The sequence below is a fragment of the Salvelinus namaycush genome, chromosome 20 (assembly GCF_016432855.1).
Source record: "Salvelinus namaycush isolate Seneca chromosome 20, SaNama_1.0, whole genome shotgun sequence".
Taxonomy (NCBI): domain Eukaryota; kingdom Metazoa; phylum Chordata; class Actinopteri; order Salmoniformes; family Salmonidae; genus Salvelinus; species Salvelinus namaycush.
Genome location: NC_052326.1, coordinates 8,588,782 through 8,611,723, shown reverse-complemented (window position 1 = coordinate 8,611,723; position 22,942 = coordinate 8,588,782). Strand labels below are relative to the sequence as shown.

At 43.1% G+C, this 22,942-nt stretch overlaps 1 protein-coding gene across 1 annotated transcript in view; it reads left to right on the top strand.

The window, feature by feature from the left end:
* cpne5b (copine Vb) overlaps window positions 1–8,554 on the top strand; it is a 199,917-nt gene extending 191,363 nt beyond the window's left edge. Inside the window, exons 18-20 of the mRNA XM_039016716.1 lie at window positions 4,963–5,020; window positions 7,601–7,674; window positions 8,366–8,554. Coding sequence (XP_038872644.1) covers window positions 4,963–5,020; window positions 7,601–7,674; window positions 8,366–8,554 — 321 coding nt within the window. The remainder of the gene's footprint in view (window positions 1–4,962; window positions 5,021–7,600; window positions 7,675–8,365) is intronic.
* Window positions 8,555–22,942: the final 14,388 nt, after the last annotated feature.

The following is a 22,942-nucleotide window of genomic DNA, read 5'->3' as shown; positions in this document are numbered from 1 at the left end:
TGCTATTAGCTAATTCATATTGTAGTTTATGTCAGCCAAGAACTATAAAAATATGACCGCTTGTGTTACGTCAATCTTTCCGCTAGGACAAATGTAGCCTACATTTTCTGGGTTTGGATGATTGTGTTATGCTGTAGCTACTTCTGTGAATGTCTGAATATTGCATCCAAAAATAAACTGGTCACATTCTGGACATAACTTTGTAAGGACTGTGTTTGTGAAAAATGTTTCTGTGAAAATAAAGTGTGGCCAGCCCAAATGCTGATTGTTGCGTCAATCGAAAATGGACGTTCTAAATAAGCGTTCCAATCAAGTGTTTTAATCACACTGGTTTGATTATACGTAACAGGAACCTCTATAGAATGATCACACCGGTTTGTTAGTACAGTACGTGTGAAAAGGTTAAGAGGGTGTGAACGATGTTGAATGGGTGTAGACAAAGAAGAGCTCTTCACTAGATACCAAAACATTCAAAGGACATTTTCTCAAAAGTGAGTTTACAAGTTTATCAACTTTCAAAGCATAATTACTTTCCATTGTTCCTCAAAAATGCAGTGTATGATATACCATTTTGTAGCTCTGGGTCTCTACTTTTATCCAATGTAAAAAACACAATTTCAGATTTTGCTACGAAAGAGTGAATCCAGGTGGTGAGTCACATATACAGAAAGAATAATGATAGTGTAATAAGGCACTTACTTTGATAGGAACGCAGACATGTCCAAAGTTATTTTTAGTACGGAAAACAACAATGAAGGCAATATCGGGTGCCAGCCGGAAAACGTGTCAGGGGGAAAAAGTTTGTGCAAGTTATTTTCTGACTGGAGATGTGCAAATGTCTGGGAAAGTGCTTAGGCTCTCATCAAAGAGAATAGTTTGTCCGGCTCAGTAAAGCCTCAAACATTAAATTGTCTGCAACAGTGAAATGGGCTACTTCTATGTGAATTAATGAGGCGGAACACACCTAAATTCAGCCTGTTGTTAGAAAATAAATCTTGTTAGAAAATCATTTGAAATCGACAAGTTGAAACTGTGTCCCACCCGCTGGTCATCTAGAAATGAGTCCCTTGCCGCACAGAGATACAGATATGTGGACGTAATGAAGGCCCTCACCAAGATAGTGCTTTTAAGTGACAAGAAGGACGAGAGGGATGATGCAGCAGCACTGAAAAAGAAAATGGAAAAATGTAGTTAAATTTTGGGTCGTTGTGCAGACTGTTTAAGAAAATGTGAACTCCGTCTCAAATGACACAGGCCAAAGACGCAGACCTGCACAGGGCAGTCAGCCTACTCAAGGACATGATAGAGGTCCTGTCCGGATTCCGACAGGATTTTGAGAAGGCCAAAGTCACTGCAAAGACCCTTGCCGACAAATGGGAAGCTCAGAACACATTTGAAGACATTCAGAGAAGGAAGGCGAGGCGTCATGTTGATGAGCTATGCGAGGACGAGCGACTGTCTGATGGGGAGAGTCGTTTTAGAGTCAACGTCTTTAATGCAAACCTTGACATCGTTATCCACCAGCTGTCAAACCGTTTTAAAAGTATGCGGGCAACATCGAGTCTGTTTGACTCCATTCATCCCACTACCCTGGCCAACGCAGATGATGATGCGCTCTTCGAGACAGCCAGCCAGCCGGCCGGCTGAACATTACAGCAAAGATACATCAGCAAGCTTCCCTGGCCAATTACTCTCTTTCAGGGCCTGTTTCTAAGAATGTAAACAATTCAGTCACTGCTACATTTGGGGAAGTAGTTACAGCGATGCTCTTTTGTATCTTTTGTATGACTCTGCCTTTAACGGTAGTCAGTGCCGAGCGCTCCTTTTCCAAACGGAAAATAATGAAAATCATACCAAAGGAGCAGCATGGGACAGGAGAGACTTTGTGGGTTGGCCATTCTGTCCATTGAAAACACCAGGGCCAGGACCATGAATTTCAATGTGATTGTCAACGACTTCGCAGAGCGCAAGGCCCGTCGAATGCCAATCAAATGAGTGAGTAAGCTTAGATTTTTACAGGGCAGGCTTCCCAGACAGCCGATATTCATTTACGTTGCTTGTCAATCTACGACTATGCTCGACCTGTCTTTTGAAACCATGTTCTGAGCCATTTCATGGTCATCATAGCCTATATACGTTTTACTAGGCTATAAGAATAATCGTAAGCACATACGCATCATATACTGTTGAAATGCATGCTGCCATTTAAGCAATCTGCTTGAATGGTCCACTTCATTGATTTGCTGGTGTTTTTGCTATAGGCCTCTGTGGGAGGCAGATCATTTGAAATTCCGGTATGTCAGTTTTGCCGCCGTGCATAACTTCAGCGAGCATGCATTCGGTCATTAGCTGTGTTTCGGTGTTTCAGTCAACAGATTGATCTATATATTTATGTTTTGTAATATAGGCTATTGCCTATTATTTGCAGATAAAATAGGGTGTTTTTTGACCGCTTTGTGCTTTCCGTGGTGCTGATCGACTTATACGGGTTTATTTCTGACCGCCGTCCATAGCGTTGAATGTATTGGCTATATTGCGGCTTCTCTAGAAACAGCTTCAAATGTGCCCTTAGATTAGGTTCTGCTCTGCTGTTACAATGCTTAGTAATATTAACACACAGCCTTACCAACAAAATTATTTCAATTTTAAGGGAAATATGGGTGGTGATAGGGGCCCATATTTTTTGGGGGCATCTGGGCCCGTCATGATTCAACTACGCTACTGCACAGACAGTCACCTCCACACACTGCTCCTAATCTGCATCTTTTTTTGGTCTATAAACCTTTTAAGGAGATTGGTCGTTTGCCAATTTAGGCATTATAAAACACTACCCTTTTTTCTGATCAGGAGTATCAACTGTCAATTTACGGATGATATTAAGAATACGAGTATAGCCCGGTTGTCATAACAACACAGTGGATAATTCTGATAAGTAGACTAAAGGGGACGCCTGATAGCGGTACATGGAGGCTGAGAAGCCCAGCGGTTCTATTGTTAACTGACTACAGTCCCAATCGCCATGATGTATCTCTAATTCAAGCTACTGTCAGTTTCAGTGTGTTTGAATTGACAGGAACGACAGAGGGGGAGAAAGTGCGGGAGGTGGGGAGCAGGAGAGAGAAAAACAGGCCTCTCAATCCATTCCTCAATCTAACAGTTATTATCTAACAGTTATTTTATTGGTATATTTTCGTAGTTTAATTAATTCAAGTCCACCCACTCACACTCCTAGCCCCCCCCCCCCCCCCCCCTTACACGTCAGCCTATTTTAGCAGCATAAATACTTGATGAGCTGTGTGTGTGTGTGTGTGTGCGTGTGTGTGTGTGTGTGTGTGTGTGTGTGTGTGTGTGTGTGTGTGTGTGTGTGTGTGTGTGTGTGTGTGTGTGTGTGTGTGTGTGTGTGTGTGTGTGACGTATACATGTAGCGTGGGAGGACAGGGACTGTGACAGTGTTGAACACTGATACTTTGGGATCATCAATCTGTTTCGGGGTAATAACAGAGATGACAAGACAGAGAAGTAGATCTCGCCCCCGTAACAAACCAGGTCAGCTGACACGCTACGTTAGTCTTGGGCTGGAGACAAATGCCGTTTCTGTGAGAATATGCATCCATCTGAAATATATATTTTTTATGATTTAAGCACAAATAACTACAAGGTATTTCAGATCAGTTCCCTCAATCCTAAGCAAAAAAAAAAAAACGCTAAATTGACCTTGGATCATAGTCTCGGAGCAACTTCCTCCAGCTCCTGTTCCTGTTTCCGCAGGACTTGTCTTGGGCGTGGTTGGGAGGGTAATTGGCGGGAACGGTTGCCTCCCCACTCCCACCTCACAGTCATCTTCAATCTCCCAACTCCTACCCAATCAACGCGTTACCAATGTTTATTGGCTTCCTTGATCAAGATGAGCAAAGAAAGACTGTGCTGTATGGAATAAATAATACAAATACTGAGCCACTGTGTATTGCATGCGCCAATTCTGTTATTTTATACTAATAGAATTGCTCAGAGAAAGAGATTTTGTTTAACAAGTAATAAAAACAAAATATAAAGATAACGGTCAAAATGATTGGATCCCCTGTTTTCAATACTCCAGCACCCTCCCCTTGCTAGGGTAACGACACTGAGCCGTTGGCATTGCTCTTTCGAAAGGCCAAACCCAGCATTGGTGTGCTTGACCAAAAACCTCTATTTTAATGTCATCTGACCATAGCACCGCCTGGTAATTTGCTAAATGGCAATGGCACTTAGATTGGAACCGGTGCTATGGTCATATAACTTGAAAATAGTGGTCTTTGGCCACGCACACCAGCGGTGGGTTTGCACACAGAGAGAGATGCAGACAGTTCAGAAATGGTTCAGATCACGCAGTAACAATGCCCTGCTCTCTCTCTCTCTCTGTACTCCATGTGTCTGCAGCAATAAAGACCCATTCATAGTTAATGGTCCTTCAGCAAGCTAAAGTGCTCTCCTCTCCAGAATATTAGTGGTGTGGTGTACTAACCTATAACTGGGTGTTTAACCATGTAGATGTCACAGAATATATAGCATGGAGATCACATCTGGGTCAACAACAATGGAGACTCACTGTGATGTTGAATGAATGCGACTGCCCTCTTGGAGTTGTGTGGGTGTGCATTCGTGTGTAGTATAGCATGTAAGAGACTCATTGGTCTCTCCGGAAAGTAAATGACCCATGTCTCCTACACGTCTCTAACTTATACATGATTATATGTGTAATAGATAAGGTTGAATGGAACAGCCTCGAATATATTTCAATTTGTCTCTGTCTGTCTATATGGAATAAAGAGAATGGATGTACTTCACATGTATGTCATATCAAGAGTGTTTTGGAGTTGTGAAGTGGTCATATCAAGAGTTAAGCGTTAGGATTTGTTGGTTGTGTTGAACGACCATCAGAGTCTCTATGACGTTATTGTGTGTTCCTGTTCTTCTCCTCAGGGGGCTAAACTGCCCATGTCCATCATTATCGTGGGAGTGGGACAGGCTGAGTTTGACGGTAAGTAGCTACATCTCACTTAGAGTTTACAATACTTGTTGTTGTATATTTTTTTAATAACAATACATTTCAAAGGAAAACGTTACTACCTGGTATTATTGCTCAATACTCACATTGCCTGAAACTCTACTAAAACTTGTTTAAAATGAATGTTTAAACTTTAACCTAGTATTTAATGTTTCAAATATAACCTGGTATTTAATGTTTCAAATATAACCTAGTATTTAATGTTTGAACTCTACCAAGATCCAATGATATATTATTTAATGTATGAGGCTGATTGTTAGTGCCCAATTGATACAGTCAACTAATCAAAAAGCAATCTACGCTCCGTCCATATTCTCATTATCACCATTAACCTGGCCTGAAAGCTATGCTGAACAAAAATATAAACGCAACATGTAAAGTGTTGGTTCCATGTATCATGAGCTGAAATAAAATATCCCAGAAATGTTCCATACACACAAAAAGCTTATTTCTCTAAAATGTTTGTTTCAAACAAATTTGTTTACATCCCTGTTAATGAGCATTTCTCCTTTGCCAATAAAATCTATCCACCTGATGGGTGTGGTGTATCAAGAAGCTGATTAAACAGCATGATCATTACACAGGTGCACTGTGTCCTGGGGACAATAAAAGGCCACTCTAAAATGTGCAGTTTTGTCACACAACACAATGTCACAGATGTCTCAAGTTTTGAGGGAGTGTGCAATTGGCATGCTGACTGCAGTAATTTTCACCAGAGCTATTGCAAGAGAATGGAATGTTAATTTCTCTACCATAAGCCGCCTTCAACGTCGTTTTAGAGAATTTGGCAGTATGTCCAACTGGCCTCACAAACGCAGACCACGTGTAACCACGCCAACCCAGGACCTCCACATCCAACTTCTTCACCTGCAGGATAGTCTTGAGACCAGCCAACCGGACAGCTGATGAAACTGTGGAGTATTTCTGTCTGTTATGAAGCCCTTTTGTAGGGAAAAACTCTTTCTGATTGGCTGGGCCTGGCTCCCCAGTGGGTGGGCCTGGCTCCTCCCAGGCCCACCCATGGCTGTGCCCCTTTCCCAGTCAGTTGAAATCCATAGATTAGGGCCTAATTTATTTATCTAAATTGACTGATTTCCTTAAATGGACTGTAAACTCAGTAAAACCGTTGAAATTGTTACATTTTATATTTTTGTTCAATATAAGTTATTGAGAGCGATTCAATTTCTACAATTCACACACAGCAGCCAGGTACAGTAGCTGTAGCCCCTACTCGCTCTCACTTCTAGCAATTAGTTAGACGAATTGGCCTGCAAGACAATTAGCAACTCATTTGATTCGGTAGAGGAGAGGGAGGGAGAGCGAGAGAGACAACACGTCTGCCTACTGTACGTGCAGTGCATGCGTGTTTGTGTGTGGAGGAGAGTGGAGTGGTATGGTGTTGAGGGGGTTTTAATGTAATGTAGTTTAAAGTAATCAGGGATAATGGCTGGGTTCATCCTGGTTCTGATGAGTTCCACGTAGAGTTCTAAATTACAAGCTGATGATTGTTAGAAATTATAAACTGGGTGGTTCGAGTGCTGATTGGCTGAAAAACGTGTCATATCAGACCATATACCACGAGTATGACCAAAAAGTACTTTTTACTGTTCTAATTACGTTGGTAACCAGTTTTTAATAGCAATAAGGCATCTCAGGGTTTGGTTCCTGTCTCGGAGCTCTACGGGACAATTAATCATGGCTTGGTTTTGGCTCTGACGTGCACTGTCAACTGTGGGACCTTATATAGACAGGTGTGTGCCTTTCCAAATAAAGTCCAATCGATTGAATTTACCTATGGTGGACTCCAATCAAGTTGTAGAAACATCTCAAGGATGATCAATGGAAACAGGATGTACCTGAGCTCAAATTTGAGTCTCCTAGCAAATAATCTGAATACTTATGTGAATAAGGTATTTCTGTTTTTAATATTTAATACATTTGAAAAGATTTTCTAAAAACCTGTTTTCACTTTGTAATTATGGGGTATTGTTTGTAGATTGCTGAGGATTTTTATTTATTTAATCCATTTCAGAATAAGGCTGTAACGTAACAAAATGTGGAAAAAGTCAAGGGGTCTGAATACTTTCCGAATTCACTGCATATAAGTTGTTTGTCGTAAAATATGGTGTCTCTAGTTCTATCGATCTCCGAGTAATTAGAGACAAAAAAACGACAAGTCTTACTTTCGTCCCAGTACTTCCCTGTATTTGAGGTTTAAAAAGGCTTCTGAAGTTTCTAATTTCCACTTTCAAAACGTCAGACTTGATGTTCCCAGAGGAAAAATGTGTCAACCCCTACAAAAATGTATATGAATTCTAATCTACGTAATAATAATACATGTTCTGTTGCTGCTGGATTGTTATCCTGCTGGAGCGATACATCTCTAATGAAGATCCTACATCTGTACTAGGCAAACACACCCTTGAAAATGCACAGAACACAGAAATTGTATTTCGTCATGTTCATCTCAACGAGACTAACCTTGAGACATATTGGTTCAAAACAAATGTGTGCGTGTACATGTCCGGTTTGTGTGATCTCTTTACCTTGCAGCTATGGTGGAGTTGGATGGTGATGACATCAGAATTTCATCCAGAGGGAAGCTTGCAGAGAGAGACATTGTCCAGGTGACTCACACCACACACACACGAGCACAGGCGCACACACACAGTTCAGTGACGCAAACTGACCATGAACACAGCTATGAACAAACACATCGTACCTTGAGCAGTAGACATGTCTGGGTTTTCCAGGAGGTCTTTATCCAGAGTAAGGCTTTGTACAGGCATTGTACAAGAGGGGTTTAAGTAAATGGATGAATGGAAGGTTACATTGCTTTGTTAAATTGCTTTCAAGAGGAGTTTCAACGAATTTCAAAACAGGAAGTATACAGAGTAAAAATCCTGGGAATGCTGGTTAACTGTTGTGTAAAAGAACAATAAGGTGAAGGCCGTACAAAAGATGAGCCTTATCTGTATTAATGATTTTTATTTTTATTTTACCTTTATTTAACTAGGCAAGTCAGTTAGGAACAAATTCTTATTTACAATGACGGCCTACCGGGGAACATTGTGTTAGCTGCCTTGTTCATGGGGCAGAACGACAGATTTTTACCTTGTCAACTCGGGGATTCAATCCAGCCACCTTTCGGTTACTGTCCCAACGCTCTAACCACTAGGCGACCTGCCGCCCCCGATGATCATTTATAAAGGATGTATAAGTATGTATAATGCATTATTAATGAAAATGTTCACATACTTTACTGTTATCCCAGGCTGCTTCTCACTTCTTATAGTGTCTTTGCTCTCTCCCTGTCAGTTTGTCCCATTTAGAGACTACATGGACCGGACAGGAAACCACGTGTTGAGTATGGCCCGGCTAGCCAAGGATGTCCTGGCTGAGATCCCTGATCAGTTAATCTCCTATATGAAGAGTCGGGGCGTCAAACCCAACCCCACACCGCCTCCCTACACACCCCCTGGACACACACACCACACACAGATCTGAGTCCACCGCACAAACCTCTACACTGACTACTGACGAGTCAAGGATTTGCAGACCCTGGGAACTCTCTACTTCCTGGTTGGAATGTTGGGACGGGAAGTGGTGTGATAGGAAGTTGTTGAAGCAATAGGGTGTTTGTGTCGGGACTCTCCCAGACAGGTGACTCTTTGGAGAAGACGACAGCGTTTCTGTCCATTCTGGTTCTATCTATTCGGTCTGTTTCTCTGAGGAAGAGAGACGGCAATGGACAGACCATACAAGGACTTGTCTCTTTATCAACATACATGGGCCAGTGACTGTTTCTTCTTGTCTTGTTTGAGAGCAGGTGGGTGAAGGGGTCATGTTGTGGTTGAAACTTGTGCCTGTCTGTGATCTGGTTGTCTAACTGTAATGGGACAAGTGGAACCCTCATCTGAACTCTGATCTGTGACTTTTGACCTAGCTCGCCATTGGTGTATTAGAGTGTGTGTGTTAAGGTGATGTTTTTGGATACTTTTCCATTCATTTTTGTTTTGGGCTTAAGACACATTCCCATATTGATTTGTAGCCTTATTATTTAAGGTTGGGAAAAAAAGAAAAGTGTATTCACCTTGTGAGTTTTCTTTTTAAGTCATTGGGTGTCTTTGCTTTTCATACTCCCATAAGTTGTAGACTCTTCTCTTGCTTTCTATTTTAAAGCATGTTCGTATAGGATGGAATTCCCCATATGTCTGTATTTATAATGTATCAAAAGTGGCATGGATATATAATTAATATGTGACCATACAGTTTGGATTTCTCAATTACAAACAAGGGTAGTTTAACAATATGGAAAAGCACAAGGGAGAGCTCATCATAGCTCTCTAAACCACTTAACCACCACCACAGGAATGTAACTATGCACATCAGCGTTTGGACACAATAACCTGTCTGTGACATACATACATACATACATACATACATACATACATACATACATACATACATACATACATACATACATACATACATACATACATACATACATACATCAGAAGTATTGCTTTCTTTTTTCAAGGGTTCTGATAGTTTACCATGTCCTATTTGGTATCAGTCAAAGAGTGAAAATATATACTAATCTTTCAACTACTATTTTCTTCTCTCTCTCTTTCCATCTCTCTTTCTTTCCATCTCCCTAATTCCCATAGTGAATGGATTTTGGTTTATTGACATTAAACTGCTGGATAAAGACAGCAAATGTATTCACTTGAATCGCATTTAATTCCATTGAAACCTTTTCATAATCAACAATAACTCGCCCACCAGTCCTTTTACCGTTCACCCCTCTCTCTCTGGTCACCCAACAGCTTCTCTGCTCCCTGAGAATAAGCCATTATTGTGTTATAATCAGATGAAGCCAGGCTGAAATGAAATCAAGCTGAGGAGTATAGACAGTCTGGACACCTGCTGCACAGCACACATAGACAGACAGAGGGACGGATCTCCTCAGCTAGCTAAATACTCTGTAGGCCTTAACGTACTGTAGACAGCATTCCAACCAAGCCTGATAAACAACTAAGGTTGACCAGTTGTGTTAACTTTTCCAAAATGTTCAGGTTTTCCAGAAATCCTGCTTTGAAAAATCCTGGAATCACAAGGAACATTCCTTGAAAACCTAGGAATTTTTTGAAAAGTTACCGGAATTTTGCAACCCTATACACGTCTCTCTTCTCTTGGAGTTATAATCGCTAAAAGTGCTGTATGTTTTGGAAATGGCTAAGTCTGGTTTTGTACAGTGTTGTGTGTAATATATGGGGATAAAGAAAAATGGTATATCTGATATCTATACAGTTAATTATATGGCTTGTTTTTTCTTACTAAGTGGTGTGGACCTAGAGTATCAGGAGTGAGTGTGTGTGTGTTCAATAATAAGAGTGGTTTACAACAGTACATATTCCTCCTGTTAACTTTAAGGAAAGCACTTTATTCTATTCCTTAAGAGGTGTACTGCTACTTCGACAGTATGTTTATTTATACATTTTTAGAGATGGTGATCTTATTGATATATTATATGATTAACTTGATTTTCTTCTGGAATTTGTATGATTAAAAGCCATTTATTCTGCCGACAACGCCACAATAATAGAAGTAGACTTGCACACTGACTTCAATGGGGATGTTATTCGTTCTAGTAATTCTATTTCTATGGCCACGCTATAAAAAGACAGTATCTCTCCTCAATCGACCCCTGATCTGTAGGATTGGCAGATTGTGTACAAGATCCATCCACTCACCTGGGATGCATTGACAGTGTTTTATATTCTGTGCCAACTATCTGTAACACTCGCCCCGTTTATAACTGGTTCTAGCTTGCGTCCTTGTCCTGATCTTGTCCACATTCTGATTGCGCATTTTTGGACCGGTCTAGACAATCAAAAGACACATTGAGATCTGATTGTGATCAGATCATTCTGCCTACCTCTGGAGGTAGTCAGACACACATCGTGTCTGGATATCTTACAGGTGTAGACAGATCTGGACAGAGAAACCATTTAAATCATAATTATTCAGCCATCTAAAATCATTGAAAAGTGGCACCAATAACCGATTACATCAATATGTGTCTTACAATAAATACATATTATTTTGAATGAATAGCTGTGAAGCTATTTGCAGAAAGGAAGTGCCAGGAAATCTGGTCACAATGCAGATGATATCAGACACGTTTTAAGCGCATTTCTGTGTAGACACATTTCTGGAAATGTGGGCACAATCAGAATGTAGACAAGATCAGGACATAGGACCCATATAGCACCAGGTATAAATGGGATTATAGACACCATTTCATCTGGATTAATGGCCACAAATTCAGTGGACTGTTTGCTTTCTCTTCTCTCTCTCTCATGCCTGGCCATTTCTGCTGTTACCGTGAGATCTCTTGACAGGAGGAGAGATCACACATGGGGAAACTGTAACCGACCAGCATGTTGCAACAATGAACTTTTTTTTTTATCCTCTTTTCACTTTTGTTGTTTATCCCTATGGGTTTCTAATGTGCATGGTTCCCCTTTTTATTTGAAACGTTTTTTGTTGTTGTTGTACATGATCGTTGTCATACGGTGGGTTGTGAAATGCTTTGTATTGGATTGCCTTAAATGAAAATGAATAAAACAAAAACAAATGACTACTTTTATAAAAATTGTTGCAGAGTTGTACTTTGATGTCCCAATTAGTTAGTTCAATAAAGTTCAACCTGGACTGCACTGTGTATAGGCTGTAGAACAAACATTTTGCCACACACTAACAATATACTGTGGTCCTTCCTACAACAAATGGTGAATTAAATGGTTTGTGATTTTTTTTTTTTAATCAAGCTAATATTAGCCTATGGTCAGCTGAGAAGTTAATTTGTCTCGTGGTCAAATCTCCCATCGACAAACAGGACACTACGGCCTAAAGGGGTCATTCCTCAGTGTCCTGTAAAAAAAAGGCCGCATTGACACTAACGCCAGAGTCCAGTGATCGACTTCCCCGGCCTGAACCAGCTGACCCCCCCCCCCCCCCCCCCAACGTACATTTACCCTGCCGCCCCCTTCCCCATGGACATTTAGAATTGCTACAGTGTACAGTTGAATTCGGACGTTTACATACATTAAAAGTCATTTTTCATCCACCACAACTTTTGGTTAACAAACTATAGTTTTGGCAAGTCGGTTAGGACATCTATTTTGTGCATGACACAAGTCATTTTTCCAACAATTGTTTATAGACAGATTTCTTCACTTATAACTCACTGTAGCACAATTCCAGTGGGTCAGAAGTTTATATACAGCTTGGAAAATTCCAGAAAATTCCGTTATGGCTTTAGAAGCTTCTGATAGGCTAATTGACATCATTTGAGTCAATTGGAGGTGTTTCAAGGCCTACCTTCAAACGATGTGCATTTTTGCTTGACATCATGGGAAAATCAAAAGAAATCAGCCAAGACCTCAGAAAAAAACATTGTAGACCTCCACAAGTCTGGTTCATCTTTGGGAGCAATTTCCAAACGCCTGAAGGTACAACGTTCATCTGTACCTCAATACTATAGAAAATTTGTGGGCAGAACTGAAAAAGCTTGTGCGAGCAAGGAGGCCTACAAACCTGACTCAGTTACACCAGCTCTGTCAGGAGGAATGGGCCAAAATTCACCCAACTTATTGTGGGAAGCTTGTGGAAGGCTACCTGAAACGTTTGTTCCAAGTTAAACAATTTAAAGGCAATGCTACCAAATACTAATTGAGTGTATGTAAACTTCTGACCCACTGGGAATGTGATGAAAGTAATTAAAGCTGAAATAAATCATTCTCTCTACTATTATTCTGACATTTCACATTCTTAAAATAAAGTGGTGATACTAACTGACCTAAGACAGGGAATTTTTACAAGGATTAAATGTCAGGAATTGTGAAAAACTGAGTTCAAAATGTATTTGGCTAAGGTGTATGTAAACTTCTGACTTGAACTGTAAATATGTCTATATTATAATTTTTTCTTGCTGTTCTATTCACGTTTCACTTCCCTCCGTTCTGCTCCCCCTAAGAACATACCCCAACGGACTCTTCCCATGCCCCCATCACCCAACGGTCATTTATCATTGTGTATATAGATAATTATTATTATCCATATTTTGTCTCATTCACTTCTCTTTTAATTTCATATACTGCATACTTTTAGATTTTTGTAACCTTAGTTCACTGTACCCGACAATTGCATCTGCGTCCCTGTGCACGTGTCTAATAAACTCAATCTAATCTAATGTTTCCCAGAATTCTATCTCTTTCAATTAAAAAAAGAGGTATTGTATTTCCTAGAAATCTAACACCTTCACATTTCTATCACACAACACGTGATCTCCTCTTTATCTGTACTGCCAGACTAGATCTCTGACCTGTTCAAAGTGTGAGCTGATGTATACCAGTCCATCCATCCAGTCATGTTGGCAATGGTACACATCAAAGAGTAATCTGGATAGTACCAACACACTACTCTACATCTACTGATGGCACATCAAATTCAAGGGTCAGGCAAGACAACAGTACTTGCCAATGCCTGGCCAACTGGGTAACTGGGTAACTTTCAACCTTGATGTGGTATTGGCGCTCATTGTGTTGTCTGATCCTTGACCTCTATGTGACAACGTCCTGGGTGCTGCGGTACTATTCGGGTCCCTGTGTCGTGTTTAGAAGCTCCCCGACACCACCGAGCAGATAGCGCTAACACAGAAACACCATGGAAATATACAGAGCATGCTTTGTGTTGGCCTGACGTGCTGCTATCAGACTTCTGAACTTGGATAGAACCAAGAGCACTCTATTATGTTGATACGGTGTACAAGATTTTGTTAAGTGGAGAAAATATTGCATAATCATAAATTCAGTGATAGTTTCCAGGTTGTTTTTAATTAAAACTAGTAGTTACTAAACTGTAACTAAGGGCTTTATTCAATCTGTATTGTTCAATCTGTATTGTTGAAGCGTTACAGATCGTGAGTTAGAAATGTAAAGGTAATTTTCCGATTGAGCCGTGCATTTATCGTGAATGCAGTCTCCGCAAACGCGGGAACATTGCCTTTCAATTTCAATCACGCTGTAACGCTGAACTTCCAAGGTACAGATTGAATAGAGAGCTAAACCTATACGTAATATGTCACCCTACATTACATATCACTAATATGTCCGCTCACGTGACAGAACTACAATAGTTAAATGTCACTATCTTGACGTATTCTTTTGAGATCATGTCCATAGGAAACGCATTGTCATTGAGTCTGTCAGGTAACAGAGTCTCTTCCAGAATGATGTCTGAATCAAGGTGACAGCGGAGGACGCAGATGTTCAGGATGCAAATGTTGAGGCACGCACACGCGCGCACACACACACACACACGCGCACGCACGCACGCACACACACACACACACACACACACACACACACACACACACACACACACACACACACACACACACACACACACACACACACACACACACACACACACACACACACACACACACACACACACACACACACACAGAGGCTTTGATGTCCACCATGTATAATTTATGAACAACACCTGGCCTAATGTGCGAAGCTGTGAATTGACAGTGAAATTTGCTCTCCTTTTTTCTCTCCTCCCCCTCTCCCCCTCTGGTCTCTGCACAAGACACAATCCAAACTCCAGATCATTAGGCTGCCTTTGTACCAGATAATTCGGGAGAGATTTCAGCTGATGCTTTGGGATTGCATCACGTTTTGTCCATAGAAAAACCCTTAAACCCCCACTCACGACCACACCACCACTCATGGGAGAGAGGTACGGACACTTGTAAAACCATTTCCCCACTCAGAGGGCCAGAGCTAATGGACACAGGAGTGTTGGCAGAGAGAGAAATAGAGGAGATGTGTGTGTGTGTGAGAGTGAGTGAGTGAGTGAGTGAGTGAGTGAGTGAGTGAGTGAGTGAGTGAGTGAGTGAGTGAGTGAGTGAGTGAGTGAGTGAGTGAGTGAGTGAGTGAGTGAGTGAGTGAGTGAGTGAGTGAGTGAGTGAGTGAGTGAGTGAGTGAGTGAGAGAGAGAGAGAGAGAGAGAGAGAGAGAGAGAGAGAGAGAGAGAGAGAGAGAGAGAGAGTGGACCTTTTAAAGCACTAAAGTGAAGTGGGAACTAAGGAAAATGTTTTCTACACTCATCCATTGCCATGTATGTTTTTGGCAAGTTCAGGTGTGGCTGTTCAGAGTGCTGAGTGGGTAGAGGAACATCATCTGAAATGAAACATCGCCATCTACAGCTGATGAAACACATTACTGCCAATGGCACAGCCAAAAAGAAGGAAAGGACTCATACCCAGACTCATAACACTACATCTAGGTCTTGTCACATACGCTCTTAGAAAAAAAGGTTCCTAAAGGGTTCTAAGTTCTAGAAGCCTTTTATCCACCTCATTTTCGAACGCTTTAACGCTTTTTAAAACACGGAAGCTAAACGCTGAAACTATGGATAAAACTTCCTCCGTCCTAGCGCATTATCATAAATCAGATGCACGCCACTAGAAATCCCTGCGTTGGCGTGTTTCTGTCAGCTGATACATCATGACAGAATACACCATGTTACTGTCCTGCTAATGTGCCTGGCTAAACTGCAGAGAAGAAAAAACACCTGGTATGGCAACTGCTCGGCATCTGACCATAAGGCACTATAGAGGGTAGTGCGTAAGGCCCAGTACATCACTGCAGCCAAGCTTCCTGCCATCCAGGACCTATATACCAGGCGGTGTCAGAGGAAGGCCCAAAAAAAATTCTCTATTTTCTTAACTATTTTTCTTGAACTGCATTGTTGGTTAAAGGCTTGTAAGTAAGCATTTCACGGTAAGGTCTACACCTGTTGTATTCGGTGCATGTGACAAATACAATTTGATTTGATTTGATTTAAATTTGAATAAAATAATCAACTTTGTGTAATCATGCTGGAATGGCAATTGGTGTTTGAATCGAAATGGCAGTTAAATACTTTTTTAAAAATGTGTATGCTTGTGTATGCTTTTATTAAACACTATTTCCTCTTGCTTCTAGCTCCCATTTAGTTTGCAACAGCACAGGTTTTTACGAACCTTGCTGTTTGCCACTCAGACCTTTGGCAACAATGTTGAACAATATGAATTGGATCTTTCCCCTGCTGTCATTTCAGAGTTTGATGTGACAGTGTTAGATTTTATTAACTACTGTTTTCTAAAATCCCCATTAGGGAATACATACCCAGCCATCACCTGTTTCTCAAGACATCTCAAGACGTCTTCACCCCATGCCATTTTGTGCCATGTCTTGAAAACATGCAATGAAATGGGACATGTCTCAAAACACTATTGAACACTATTTTAATACCATGTATAGAGACACCATTTAGACAGCACCTGACAACAATATATGCATATATACATATATATATACATATAGTTGAAGTCGGAACTTTACATGCACCTTAGCCAAATACATTTAATCCTAGTAAAAATTCCCTGTCTTTGGTCAGTTAGAATCACCACTTTATTTTAACAACGTGAAATGTCAGAATAATAGCAGAGAGAATGATTTATTTCAGCTTTTATTTCTTTCATCACATTTTTTATTTCTTTCATCACAAGTTTACAGTATTTGGTAGCATTGCCTTTAAATTGCCTTTAAAATGTTTAACTTGTGTCAATCGTTTTGGGTAGCCTTCCACAAGCTTCCACAATAAGTTGGGTGAATTTTGGCCTATTCCTCCTGACAGAGCAGGTGTAACTGAGTCAGGTTCGTAGGCCTCCTTGCTCACACACGATTTTTCAGTTCTGCCCACAAATGTTCTATAGGTTTGAGGTCAGGGTTTTGTGATGGCCACTCCGATACCTTGACTTGTTGTCCTTAAGCCATTTTACCACAACTTTGGAAGTATGCTTGGGGTCATTGTCCATTTGGAAGACCCATTTGCGACCAAGCTTTAACTTCCTGACTGATGTCTTGAGATGTTGCTTCAATATATCCACATAATTGTCCTCCCTCATGATGCCATCTCATGATGCCAAAAACATGTGTGCTTTTTTAAAAGTTAATTTGTGGAATTTATTCCCTTTTTAATGCGTTTGAGCCAATCAGTTGTGTTGTGACAAGGTAGGGGTAGTATACAGAAGATAGCCCTATTTGGGAAAAGACCAAGTCCATATTATGGCAAGAACAGCTCAAATAATCAGAGAAATGGCAGTCCATCATTACTTTTACTTTTAAAGGTCAGTCAATTCAGAACATTTCGAGAACTTCGAAAGTTTCTTAAAGTGCAGTCGCAAAAGCCATCAAGCGCTATGATTAAACTGGCTCTCATGAGGACCGTCACAGGAAAGGAAGACCCAGAGTTACCTCTGCTGCAGCGGCAACGTTTATTAGAGTTAACTGCACGTCAGATTGCAGCCCAAATAAATGCTTCACAGAGTTCAAGTAACAGACACATCTCAACATCAACTGTTCAGAGGAGACTGCGTGAATCAGGCCTTCATTGTCGAATTTCTGCAAAGAAACCACTACTAAAGGACACCAATAAGAAGAGACTTTCTTGGGCCAAAAAACACGAACAATGGACATTAGACCAGTGGAAATCTGTTCTTTGGTCTGATGAGTCAAAATTTGAGATTTTTGGTTCCAACCGCCGTGTCTTTGTGAGACGCAGAGCAGGTGAACGGATGATCTCTGCATGTGTGGTTCTCACCGTGAAGCATGGAGGCGGAGGTGTGATGGTGTTTGGGTAATTTGCTGGTGACACTGTTTGTGATTTATTTAGAATTCAAGACACACTTAACCATTATGGCTACCACTGTCACGTTCCTGACCTGTTTTCTGTTGTTTGGTATGTGTTTATTGGTCAGGGCGTGAGTTTTGGGTGGGCAGTCTATGTTTTCTGTTTCTATGTTGGTTTTGGGTTGCCTGGTATGGCTCTCAATTAGAGGCAGGTGTTTGACGTTTCCTCTGATTGAGAGTCATATTAAGGTAGGTTGTTCTCACTGTTTGTTTGTGGGTGATTGTCTTCCGTGTCAGTGTATGTTCGCACCACACGGGACTGTTTCGTTGTCGTTAGTATATGTAGTCTGTTCCTGTTCGTGCGTTCTTCATGTTTTATGTAAGTTCTCTCGTTCAGGTCTGTCTACTTCGTAAAATTATCAAGTGTTCTTCGTGTGTTTAGTTTCGTCTTGTTAAATAAAGTTCATTATGTATTCACACCCCGCTGCACTTTGGTCCAATCCTTGCTACTCCTCTTCGGATGAAGAGAAGGAGGAAGCCCGTTACAGAATCACCCACCAAACCCAGATCAAGCAGCGGGTTAACGGACAGCAACGACAGCGCAAGAAGGAGGAATGGACATGGGAGGATGTTTTGGACGGTAAGGGTTGCTACACATGGGAGGAGATCCTGGCTGGAAAGGATCGCCTCCCATGGGAACAGCTGGAGGCAGCTCGGAGAGCGGAGGAAACCGGAGAGAGGAACCGGCGTTATGAGGGGACGCGTCTAGCACGGAAGCCCGAAAAGCCCGTGAGTACTACCCAAAAATTTCTTGGGGGGGGGGCTAAGAGGTAGTGGGCCGAAGGCAGGTAGGAGACCTGCGCCCACTTCCCAGGCTAACCGTGGAGAGCGGGAGTACGGGCAGACACCGTGTTACGCAGTAGAGCGCACGGTGTCTCCTGTACGTGTTCATAGCCCGGTGCGGGTTATTCCACCTCCCCGCACTGGTAGGGCTAGATTGGGCATTGAGCCAAATGTCATGAAGCCGGCCCTACATATCTGGCCACCAGTACGTCTCCTCGGGCCGGCTTACATGGCACCAGCCTTACGCATGGTGTCCCCGGTTCGCCTACATAGCCCGGTGCGGGTTATTCCACCTCCCCGCACTGGTCAGGCGACGGGGAGCATACAACCAGGTAAGGTTGGGCAGGTTCAGTGCTCAAGGGAGCCAGTACGCCTACACGGTCCGGTATATCCGGCGCCACCTTCCCGCCCCAGCTCAGTACCACCAGTGCCTCCAGTTTCGGCACCACGCAGCAAGCCTCCTGTGCGTCTCCAGAGCCCTGTACGCACTGTTCCTTCTCCCCGCACTCGCCCTGAGGTGCGTGCCCTCAGCCCGGTACCTCCAGTTCCGGTACCACGCACCAGGCCTATAGTGCGCATCGAGAGTCCAGTGTGCCCTGTTCCTGCTCCCCGCACTAGCCTTGAGGTGCGTGTCTCCAGTCCGGTACCACCAGTTCCGGCACCACGCACCAGGCCTACTGTGCGCCTCAGCGGGTCAGAGTCGGCCATCTGCCCAACGCCTTCTGCACTGCCTGTCTGCCCAGCTCCGTCTGAGCCATTCGTCTGCCCAGTGCCATCTGAGCCATCTGTCTGCCCAGCGCCTTCTGAGCCATCCGTCTGCCCAGCGCCGTCTGAGCCATCCGTCTGCCCAGCGCCTTCTGAGCCATCCGTCTGCCCAGCGCCTTCTGAGCCATCCGTCTGCCCAGCGCCTTCTGAGCCATCCGTCTGCCACGAGCCATTAGAGCCGCCCGTCTGTCCCGAGCCATTAGAGCCGTCCGTCAGTCAGGAGCCGCTAGAGCCGTCCGTCAGTCAGGAGCTGCCAGAGCCGCCAGCCAGTCAGGAGCTGCCAGAGCCGCCAGCCAGTCAGGAGCTGCCAGAGCCGCCAGCCAGTCAGGAGCTGCCAGAGCCGCCAGCCAGTCAGGAGCTGCCAGAGCCGCCAGCCAGTCAGGAGCTGCCAGAGCCGCCAGCCAGTCAGGAGCTGCCCTACAGTCATGAGCTGCCCTACAGTCATGAGCTGCCCTTCAGTCATGAGCTGCCCTACAGTCATGAGCTGCCCTACAGTCATGAGCTGCCCTTCAGTCATGAGCTGCCCTTCAGTCATGAGCTGCCCTTCAGTCATGAGCTGCCCTTCAGTCATGAGCTGCCCTCCAGTCATGAGCTGCCCTCCAGTCATGAGCTGCCCTCCAGTCATGAGCTGCCCTCCAGTCATGAGCTGCCCTACAGTCATGAGCTGCCACTCAGTCCGGAGCTGCCACTCAGTCCGGAGCTGCCACTCAGTCCGGAGCTGCCACTCAGTCCGGAGCTGCCACCCAGTCCGGAGCTGCCACCCAGTCCGGAGCTGCCATTAGTACAGAGTTGTCCCTCTGTCCTAAGCTACCTCTCTGTCCGGAGCTACCTCTCTGTCCGGAGCTACCTCTCTGTCCTGAGCTACCTCTCTGTCCTGAGCTACCTCTCTGTCCTGAGCTACCTCTCTGTCCTGAGCTGTCTCCTCTATGTAGGAGGGGCCTTAGTGAAGGTTCCTGGACCATGGTCGGGGGCGAGGGTCGCCACTCAAAGGACGCTAAGGAGGGGGACAAAGACAGTGGTGGAGTGGTGTCCTCGTCCACCGCCGGAGCCGCCACCGCGGACAGATGCCCACCCAGACCCTCCCCTTGAGTTGTAGGGGTGCGCCCGGAGTTCGCACCTTGAGGGGGGGGTTCTGTCACGTTCCTGACCTGTTTTCTGTTGTTTGGTATGTGTTTATTGGTCAGGGCGTGAGTTTTGGGTGGGCAGTCTATGTTTTCTGTTTCTATGTTGGTTTTGGGTTGCCTGGTATGGCTCTCAATTAGAGGCAGGTGTTTGACGTTTCCTCTGATTGAGAATCATATTAAGGTAGGTTGTTCTCACTGTTTGTTTGTGGGTGATTGTCTTCCGTGTCAGTGTATGTTCGCACCACACGGGACTGTTTCGTTGTCGTTAGTATATGTAGTCTGTTCCTGTTCGTGCGTTCTTCATGTTTTATGTAAGTTCTCTCGTTCAGGTCTGTCTACTTCGTTTTGTTGTTTTGTAAAATGATCAAGTGTTCTTCGTGTGTTTAGTTTCGTCTTGTTAAATAAAGTTAATTATGTATTCACACCCCGCTGCACTTTGGTCCAATCCTTGCTACTCCTCTTCGGATGAAGAGAAGGAGGAAGCCCGTTACAACCACAGCATTCTGCAACAATACGCCATCCCATCTGGTTTGCACTTAGTGGGACTATCATTTGTTTTCTTACAGGACAATGACCCAAAACACACCAAGCTGTGTAAGGCCTATTTGACCAAGAAGGAAAGTGCTGTATCAGATTACCTGACCTCCACAATCACCCGACATCAACCCGAGATGGTTTGGGATGAGTTGGACCGCAGAGTGAAGGAAAAGCAGCCAACAACTGCTCAGCATATATGGGAACTGTTATTGAATAATTAAAATAATAGAAGCATAATAAATATCATAATGTTCATCCAAAAAAAAGAAAATAATGAAAACCACTGATTAAGAATTGGTATATGCGAGAGAGACCTAAACCCTGCGAAGGCTGTCTAGAGAGACTCTCTCTGGTTGGACAGCCTCAGAGTCCGGCCACGCTTTTAGATTTTAATTCAAAGGATTATCACAAAAGGCGAACAAAGCAGAAGTTTGTAACTTTGGAATGTTCAACTTCATGGAACATTCTTTAGTCAACTGACAGTTGGTGCAAGACAACAGTCTGGCAAACATTCATTTTGTATGTTAGCAACGTAGGCCCACAGCTAAACAAAATCTCTAAATGCAGGTTGTTAAATACATTTTAGACATCTTGAGACATTAAGTTGATCTACTTGTGCAGTTTCATTAAATGCGGAATACATCCATTATGTCAAATATATCTCCAACATAAAATATAGAGAAATGTCCGGTGCATTTATCGATAATTTTGCGTTTTGTCTTGATCAGGGACCCCAACCTCACATGCTGCTGAGTAGATTTGAATCATTTGGATTAACTGATGAAGTTATGCATGTATCTGACATTTTTTAAATGTGGTTTGATAGTTATTGTGTAATGACGCTTGGCATTGCATATGGTGATTTTACCCAGCTAGCGATAAGGAATCGGCCTAGAAGCAGCTCTCTTCCGGGGGGGGGGGGGACTGATTGAATCGGCCCAGAATTGGGTGTCGGACTCGGCCCGGAATCAAAATGAATGACTGCCCAGGATTGGCCCGAGTACATTGAGCCGTTTCCGTCTACCGGAATTCAGCCGACTTTGCCGGCGTCTTACCAGAATCCGCCCCAGAAGCGGCCCAATGCAAATTTAAATACATTTATACAAAATTACCCGATTTAGTCATTTTAAATATTACTATTATAAAATTCAAAAGGCACTCGCACATCTGAGCAATCTTATTTGCAGATGCAAATATTACTATTATACATTTTATACATACAAATTATACCCATCCACAAAAACACATTTTGTGTCAGAGGAAACACCATACTCCTGGTGACTGTGTCAGCGTGCATGTGCCTAGCCTGCCACAGAAGTCGTTACAGCGCGATGGGACAATGACATCCCGGCCGGCCAAACCCTCCCCTAACTTGGACAACGCTGGGCCAATTGTGCGTCGCCTCATGGGTCTCCCGGTCACGGCCCGGCACGGGTTTCGAACCAGAATCTGTAGCAACGCAGTTTGCACTGCGATGTAGTGTCTTAGACCACTGCGCCACTCAGGAGGCTCCATCCACAAAATTTTTAATGCTTATCAATTCCCTTACACAAAGTATCAAACTACTAAAATACTACACAAGACTCTTAAAGAATTTCATTTAAACGTTAATTGTATTTTTTGATCACAGAAACAATGAGAAAATATGGAAAAATAAATAATTAAACGTTAATTATATAAAGCAGCCCGTGTAATCATCTGCCAGAGAGTAGCCCCAATCGTCCCGAGCCCAAAGTAATACATTTGGGCCAGATAACTCTCACCAGAATCAGCCCGAGCCCCAAGTAATATATACACTTGGGCCAGATAACGCTCACCGGAATCGGCCCGAGCCCCAAGTAATATATACTCTTGGGCCAGATAACTCTCACC